This window comes from Physeter macrocephalus, chromosome 20 (assembly GCF_002837175.3).
Source record: "Physeter macrocephalus isolate SW-GA chromosome 20, ASM283717v5, whole genome shotgun sequence".
Taxonomy (NCBI): domain Eukaryota; kingdom Metazoa; phylum Chordata; class Mammalia; order Artiodactyla; family Physeteridae; genus Physeter; species Physeter macrocephalus.
The window spans coordinates 73380072-73389305 of NC_041233.1; the positions used below are offsets into that span (position 1 = coordinate 73380072).

The following is a 9234-nucleotide window of genomic DNA, read 5'->3' on the forward strand; positions in this document are numbered from 1 at the left end:
CTGATTCACTCTGTTATAAAGCAGAAACTAACACACCATTGTCAAGCAATTATACTCCAATAAAGATATCTTAAAAAAGAAGAATATATACAGGTGGCAAATAAGCAAAAGATGCACCACATTGTATGTCATTAGGGTAATGCTAACTAAAGCAACAATGAGCTACCTCTGCACTCCAAAATCCAGAATACTAACAAATGCTGGAGAGGATGTGGAACAAGAGGAACTCTCATTCATTGCTGGAGGGAATGCAAAATAGTACAGCAACTCTGGAAGACAGTTTGGCAGTTTCATATAAAACTAAACATACTCTACCCATACCAATGGCACTCCGTGGTACTTACCCAAAGGAGTTGAAAACTTATGTCCACAAAAAACCTATACACAAATGTTTAGAGCAGTTTTTATTTGTAACTGCCAAAACTTAGAAGCAACTAAGATGTCCTCCACTAGGTGAATGGATAAGTAAATTGTGGTATACCCAGACGATGGAATGTAGTGCCAAAAAGAAATGCACTTATCAAGCTAGGAAAACACATGGAGGAAACTTAAATGCATATCACAAGTGAATGGAGCCGATCTGAAAAAGCTACATACTATATGATTCCAACTATATAACTTTCTGGGAAAGGCAAAAAAAAAGCTATGGAGACAGTAAAAAACAGATCAGTGGTTGCCAGGGGTTAGAGGGGAGAGGAGGATTGACAGGCAGAGCGCAGAGGATTTTTAGGGCATAGAAACTATCCTGTATGCTGCTATGATGCATGTATGTATGTACATATTATTATACATTTGCCCAAAGCGACAGAATATACACCACCAAGAATGAACCATAATGTAAACTACGAACTTTGGGTGATAATGATATGTCAGTGTAGGTTCACCAATTATAACAAATGTACCACCCTGGTAGTAGATGTTGATAAAAGGGGGGAGGCTATGCATGTGTGGGGCAGGAGGTATTTGGGAAATCTCTATGTCTTCAGCTCAATTTTGTGGTGAACCTAAAACAGCTCTATAGAAGTCTTCAAAAACGAGGATGGGGGGAAGAGTACACATTGAGACTCAAATGGAAGTAAAATATATATTGTTCAGAATAATGGTTGTAAATTATAAATTTTACCAAAGTATAGTAGCTAATGTTTAGTGAACACTTAAAAGACTGTGCCAGGCACTATTCTAAGCACTTTATATGCACTATCTCATTTAATCCTTTTAACAGGCTTAAAAAATGGATTCTCTTATTAGTCCCATTTTACAGATGATAAAATTGAGGTAAAGAAAGGTTAATTAATTTGACATGTTCACACTCAAAGTTGGAAGTAAGAGGGGCCAAGCAGTGACCTACCACAGAAGTGGTAGGAGCAGTCTACCCTAAGTGCTAGCAATAAGAGATACATTTCCTGCAGAGAATTTAAAAATAATAAAACCAACTAAAATTCATTCTGCTTCTACCATCACTCTGAATTGGCAATTCTAAACAATGTCAGTGATAAAATATTCTTCCTTGGAAAATCTTTTGTTGGTATTAATCCCAAACAATTGGGGGAACTAAATTAAAACTACTGCTGAGTTTTAGTAATATATGTGGTAGTGTCAAATTAGCACATTTTTACTACGTAACCTTTAATGAATATTGCATATTACATAGAAGTTAATTTGAAGAATCCTCAGTTACACACTTGGCTCCCAACACAGACACAGCTACATGAATATGTTTGGATAGTAAATTTCTAAGTGGAACACAACAGTCCAAACTTGGTTAGAGCAGTTAGTATCCCCCAAGCCCTGTGGTACTCTAGAGTCCTACATGTATACAAAAGATTTTAAATAAACAAACAATAACCCAGTGATTGTAAAGATGAAGAAGGAAAACTTGAGTTACTTCAATTCTATCTTCCATGGGACAACTTGTTGGAATTGTTATTTGTGTTTAATAAATCAGTGAAACAGTGAGAAGTGAGAGGTGCAGTAGGCGCAAATTTTACTCATACATGAAAATTTTACTGAATCTGAATCATATCTTAAAATTGAAATGTATTCTTAAATGGCTATTTGTTTTATTTTTTTATTTTATTTTATTTTTTTGTGGTATGCGGGCCTCCCTCTGCCGTGGCCTCTCCCGTCGCGGAGCACAGGCTCTGGACGCGCAGGCCCAGCGGCCACGGCTCACGGGCCCAGCCGCTCCGCGGCACGCGGGATCCTCCCAGACCGGGGCGTGAACCCGGTTCCCCTGCATCGGCAGGCGGACGCGCAACCACTGCGCAACCAGGGAAGCCCGGCTATTTGTTTTAAAGCTAAAGAATGAATTATGAAAATATGTTAGGAACATGAGTTGAAAGATTTGGTATCTCTCTAATTTGTGTCTTTTGCAGATGTTTCAGTTTTATCAAAATTCACTTATTAGTCATCGGACAATTCTTTATATAAAATATTATTATATCAAACTATAACTAAAAGACCAAAATTCAAACTATTAGGTAGGTATAAACACTACCAAGTAAACAGTTGAGTTTTGTCTGCAGAAACTTGGTAAGTTATTCTTAATACAAAGAATTCATTCATTATACAATTAATACAAACTTACTCAAATCTAAAGTGTGGTACCCATACCAACATGAAACAACATCAGCATAACAGAACTCAACAACAAAAAATTCTAAAATGGGCAGGGAGAAGCTGATAGAAGCAATGTCTAGATCTATTTTGAAATATGTAATTACCTTAAGCACTGCATATAGCTTTATTTCATGATTATTACTGAAAATAATTCTGTAGTATAAAGAAGGGAGGTATTAAAAAATGATTATAGACAAATATGCTGGGTATGGCCCTGTAGTTAAGAAGTAGTCTGGCTCTAGAATCTGTAATCTTTTTTTTGTTTGTTTTGTTTTTTGTTTTTACATCTTTATTAGAGTATAATTGTTTTACAATGGTGTGTTAGTTTCTGCTTTATAACAAAGTGAATCAGCTATACATATACATATATCCCCATATCTCCTCCCTCTTGCGTCTCCCTCCTACCCTCCCTATCCCATAGAATCTGTAATCTTTACTATTCTCTATTACCAAAAGAACTAAATGCACTACAGATTCAATGCAATCCCTATCAAAATGTCAACTGCCTTTTTTTGCAGCAATAACAGACTGATCTTAAATTCATATGGAAATACAAGGGATTCTGAAGAGCCAAAACAATCTTTAAAAAAAAAAAAAAAGGAACAAATTTGGAGGACTCACACATCACTTCAAAACTTACTACAAACCTACAGTAATCAAGACAACATAGTACTGGCAGAAGGGTAAACATATAGATCAATGGAATGAAATTGAGAGTGCAGAAATAAAGCTATACATCTATGGTCAACTGATACACATACATACACATTTTTTAAACAAAGTTGCCAAACCCATTCAGTTGGGGAAGAATAGTCTTTTCAACAAACAGTGCTGTGGGGCTTCCAGATTGGTGAACACAACCACATACTGAAAGGGTAGCACACCCAAGTTCCATGGAGACAGAAGCTCTTCCACAAGGGACCCTTCCACACCTTGCCCTATGTACCTCTTCATCTGCATCCTTTATGATATCCTTCAAAATAAACTGGTAAATGTTAAAACACACACACACAAGGTGCTGGGACAACATGCAAAAGAATGAATTCGGATCCCTACCTCATACCATATACAAAAATTAATTCAAAATGGATCCAAGACCTCAATGTAAGGAGCTAAAACTTAAAAATTCTTAGAAAGAACATAGGTGTTAACCTTTGTGACCTTGCATCAGACAATGGTTTCCTAAACATGACACCAAAAGCATAAGCAACTAAAGGAAAAAGAGATAAACTGGACATCATCAAAATTAAAAATTTGCATCAGAAGACACTATCAAGAAAGTGAAAAGACAATTTATAGAATGGTAGAAAATATTTCTAAATCATATATCTGATAAGGGTCTAATATTCAGAATATATAAAGAACTCTTATAACTCAACAGTAAAAGACAAAACCCCAATTTAAAATCTGCAATGGGGAATTCCCTGGCAGTCCAGTGGTTAGGACTCTGCGCTTTCACTGCCAAGGGCGCAGGCTCAATCCCTGGTCAGGAAACTAAGATCCTGCAAGCTGCGTGGCGTGGCCAAAAAAAAAAAATATATCAATAAAAACCTGAAAAGACATTTCTCCAAATGAGATATACAAATGGCCTATATGTATATGAAAAGACACTATTATACTATTATCATTACAGTAATACAAATCAAAATCACAATGAGATACCAGTTCACCCCCATTAGGATGGCTATTACTAATAAAACAACAGATCTAACAAGTGTTGAAGTGGACTGGAGAAATTGGGACCCTCATACACTGCTGGTGAAAGTGTACAATGGTGCACACACTTTGGGAAAAAGTTCCAGCATAAAATTACCAGATGGCCCAGCAATCCCACTGTGAGGCATATTCCCAAGAGAAGTGAAAACATATATTCACACAAAAACTTGTACATGAATGTTTATAGCAGCACTATTCACAATAGCCAAGTGTTCACCTATGAATAAATGAATAAACAAAATATGGTATATCCATACTATAGAATATTATTTTTGGTCATAAAAAGGAATACAGTACTGATACATGCTACAACATAGATGAACCTCGATAACATTATGCTAAGTTAAAGAAACCAGACACAAAAGGCCACAAGTTATATGAGTCCGTTTATATGAAATGTCCAGATCAGGTAAACCACAGACAGAAGTAAATTAGTGGTTGCAAGAGGAGGGAGGAGGGGGCAATTGGGAGTGACTGCTAACAGATATGGGGCTTCTCTCTGGGGTGATGGAAATGATGTGGTGATAATTGCACTCATAGTGAACATACTAAAACCCACTGAACTGTACATTTTAAAACAATGAATTTTGTTATATCTCAATGAAGAAAAAAGAACTATAATTGGAAACAGTTAAAACTGGTGACCTGGGGCTTCCCTGGTGGCACAGTGGTTGAGAGTCCGCCTGCCGATGATGCAGGGGATACGGGTTCGTGCCCCGGGCCGGGAAGATCCCACATGCCGCGAAGCGGCTGCGCCCGTGAGCCATGCGCGTCCGGAGCCTGTGCTCCGCAACGGGAGAGGCCACAACAGTTAGAGGCCCGCGTACCGCGAAAAAACAAAACAAAACAAACTGGTGACCTCAGTGGGAGAAGAGCAGCATACTTCTACTCTTCATTTAATACTATCATGCTGGTTTTTTTTAACCATAGGCAAGTTATTATTCAATAATTTTAAAATTCATATATGTACATGTATATATATCTACATAAATGCACATGTATAGATATATGTATTTATGTTTTTGTCACAGCTGCCCAATCCATTCTTCTTCTCTGAGAACTTCCGCCACTGCTGAGGTATGGGCCTCAATAGTTACGACTACCCTACATAACACTGCCCTGGCCATAGCTGACTAGTGGACCCCTGACTCCATGCTGGGCCAATCAGATTCTCTAACCCTGGAATGTGGGATTAAGATAAAGATGCTAGCTCAAGTGGGTTGGAACTGACAGGTGAAATTGGGAGCTGTGGAATAAAGAAAGATAAAGTTTGGGTGCAGAGATGAACATAGCCTAAGGGAGAAAAACTGAGAAGCACTGCTTGGTTGGATTCCTGCTGGTTTTCCAATTCCATTCAGTAGTCTCTTGGGATACCAAGCCACCCTCCCTGCCTTTGGGTTTTATAGCCTTATAACAAATGACTTTTTTTCAGTGGTCTAACAAGGGCCAGGTGGTAGGAGAGATCAAAGGTAGGTACAGACAAAAGGGGGTGAACTGTCGGTACAGAAATCATGGTTACAATAAAAAAGCAGACAGACTTTTAGATGATTTTATTATTGCTTTAAATTCTCTAAAATGCTAGTGATAAACTACTACTCCTTTCCCTCCTCCACACACCAATGTCCTTTTTTTCGTGAGCTAGTCTAGTTCTAGTTCTGTTAGATATGACCAAAGTGCCTTGAATATAATCAAAACTAATGATCTTGACCCAACCAGCAATCTGAAGAGAACGTACATAAAGAATCAGTTGATAAGCATTCCTACTTTTCTGAAATTAACAGCAGTTATTAATTCAAGTGAAAAAAACTCCTTTAAAATAAAAAATGATTAAAAGAAAAAGAAGTATACAAAACTTTTTCTCATCTAAGATTCCTGCTTTTGTTTAAAGGAAGCAATTTAATATGAGTCAGTAAATGAACAATCACTGTGGGGACTGAGCCATCAGCATTATGCACATAACAGAGCCCAATAAAGTATTCCTAAATCTTAAGCCTTTGGACCTCAAGATTCTACATATAAAATCTTTTAGAGACCGGTACAGAAACATAAAAGGCATTTTATGAAGGCTTATAGGAAAAAATTTACAAACGAACAATTCTAATATGGCAGATACAAATTCAAAATATGGATTGGTTCACGAAGATGAATTATGATTCATACAGTTATGATTGGCCTCTAAGAGAATTTCAAAGTTTCTTATCCAAACCAAGAAAAAATAATTAGGATTTGCATGTGAGAGTAACTCATACCTGGTACGATCACATCGCATTCTCTGAACCAATACAATGTCCACCAGGACTGTCCTTAGTTTAGATTTGTGGTCACAGTAACCACCACAATTTACACCATTTCTGATTGATTAATCAGTCTTTCCACTGCCTCTCCTCAGCAAATGTTCACAGAGCCCTTCTGATGTACAGGTGTATTTTAGGTGAATAAAGCAGATACACGCCCTGAATTCCCAGGGTTAAAATACAGTGGAGGAACCCAGGAAACAAGTGATTTCAACAACATGCTTTACAAGCTAATTTCCAGGCCACACAGGATCCTATAATTACATGCAGCAGGAGGTACCTAACTTAGGTCCCCAAAGGAAGAGTAAGATTTAGCCAGGAAAGTGGCCCTGGGAGAGGAAGTGGGGACCAGGCAAAGGAAATAGCCTATGCAGAAAGCCTAGAGGCAAGGTTCAAAATCAAAGAACTGAAAGAAGGTTCAATATGAGGGGGAATATAGTGATGAGGTCTGAGAGCTGGGCAGGGGCGGGGCCCAGAAGCCTTCATAAACCACAACAGACGGGCATTCCTTTTCTATCTGGGGGAAAGATGGATTCAAAACAATTTCCTACTAAACCAAAAAGAGTCTACAAGTTTAACATCTCACTTACTTCTCACAGAAACATACCTGTAAATGCTGTTATGATAAAGTTATTCAATATATTCACAGTGATAGGAAAATATAGCAAAAATATATACTATACATCAGAACAGCTTCTACAAAAACATCATGACTGTAAGTATTAGTTGTTTTCTCTGTAAGACACAACCTGTATGAGAATAAGACAATCTGGAGGGAAACACATCCACAAGCTCCAGGTTCCCACAACACTACACAAACTTCACAAAATACTGTGAAGCCAATATTTTATATCCAAAGTACACCTTTTGTACTATAATGAGTCGTCTGCCTCTTAGGATCATACATGCAGGAGACAAAATCTGACACAAATACATTCAAATATATACCAAATATAAAATCATCTCATTGATCCAGCAAGACTAGGATAGGGGTATTTCTCATAAATAAATTTTCTAAACAACAATAACGGAAACTTCACCCTTTAAGCACCAAAACTTACTTTTGAAAGATTTTTCCTAGAAAGTATTTACGCCCCTGCACCCTCTTAAACCTACTGTGCAACTTAATCTTCACTCCACATTTTGGGACCATCACTTTGGAAATCAATTATTAGTTCCAGTATTCATTACGAATATCAATCACTAGGATTCAGTGGAGAGGTATATGCCCCTTCCTCAAAAGCACCCTTGATGGATATACAGTGATTCAAAAAAAAATTTTTTTTAAACAACATATGCATAGTTTTAAATGTCTTCTTTTTCAGGTTGTCGGTGTTCACTGGCTACAGTCCGGTTGCCTATCCACGCCTTCTTCTAATTTGCTGCTTCTAGTTTCAGCCTGGGAAACCAGCTAACTAACCTAGCTCAAATTATAAGGAAAATGAGTGAAGATTTGCTGAGTGAGCCTTTCCTGCAAGAAGTACACACATTTTCTGCCATCGGTTTTGGCTGCTGGGGACTACGGAGCTTCTTAATAGGCGTTCTCACTAATATCCCACAACGTCTTAAGTCAAGAAGGCCACTCTACAAGTTTAAGTTACCTCCTGACACGTCAGGTGTTCTTATCTAACACACTGATTTCTGGTCGGGTTTGCGTCTACCACTCCTAAGCGCAAAAGACATGGGGGTTGGGGCCAAAATGCCCAGTTAACTGCAAACAAACCTAAATTTTCCGTAGCAGAAAAGTGGCATTAACAATAATTGCAGCTAAAATTTACTAAGCTTGGCTGCCACATTCTTAGCTCTTTCTATGTAGGAGCGCATTTGAGTAGTTCAACATTTCTTGCTACCTCTGGCACAAGAGGAGATGGAGACTGGGCTGGTTTTAAAGGCATCCTAAAAGAAAAATTAAGCTGTTACACTAAATCTTATCTCGAAAAAGAGAAGATGTGTATTAATACAGGAGTTAGAGCCAACTTCTGCTGCGAGGGAGCGGGTACTCCCCCGACACACCGGAAGTTTTGAAATATCCTGCAGGCTTCCCCCAGGCAAAGTGCTTTTCCTTCACCCCATCTCCGCCGGCCCTCGCGAAGGTTTAAGGGCCCCTCCGAGCTCTGCCGCACGCGGGGCTCGGGCCGCCAGCAGGGCCACGAAGGGAAACGAGGCCGTCAATCACGGCCGCCCGCCCGCCCGCTCCTCGAGGCGTAACCTCGGCCGCTTGCGAATCGCGAATCGGGCAGGTGGGAGGCACCTGCGGCCGGGGCCGGGAAGCCGCGGCCCGAAGTCCGCGGTGTGGAGCGCCGGCCGGCGCAGGCCCGGCTGGCCGTCTCGGCCGCGCGAGCCCTCGAGGTAGCCCCGCGTGGGGCCGCGCGGCGGGGCCGGGCCCGGGGCTCCGTCAACTCGGCGGCCCCCTCGGCCCGCCCCCGGCGCCGCCACTCACCGAAGAAGCCCTGCACGATCCCCAGCGGGTGGCTGAGCCAATCCTCCCCACAGGGCATCTCGCAGACGGGCCAGAGCCGGCGCGGCCCGGCGTCCCGCGCCGCTGCTCCTCTTCGCTGGCTCGGCCGCTTCTCGCCCGCGCCCTCCCACGCAGGGTGAGCCTCGC

The 9234-nt window shown here is 40.3% G+C and overlaps 1 protein-coding gene across 2 annotated transcripts in view; it reads right to left on the reverse strand.

Moving 5' to 3' along the window:
- MCMBP (minichromosome maintenance complex binding protein) overlaps positions 1–9234 on the reverse strand; it is a 66694-nt gene extending 57460 nt beyond the window's left edge. For both annotated transcript variants that reach the window (XM_024121394.3, XM_024121392.3), the window contains exon 1: positions 9070–9234. In XM_024121394.3, coding sequence (XP_023977162.1) covers positions 9070–9127 — 58 coding nt within the window. In that variant the 5' untranslated portion in view covers positions 9128–9234. The remainder of the gene's footprint in view (positions 1–9069) is intronic.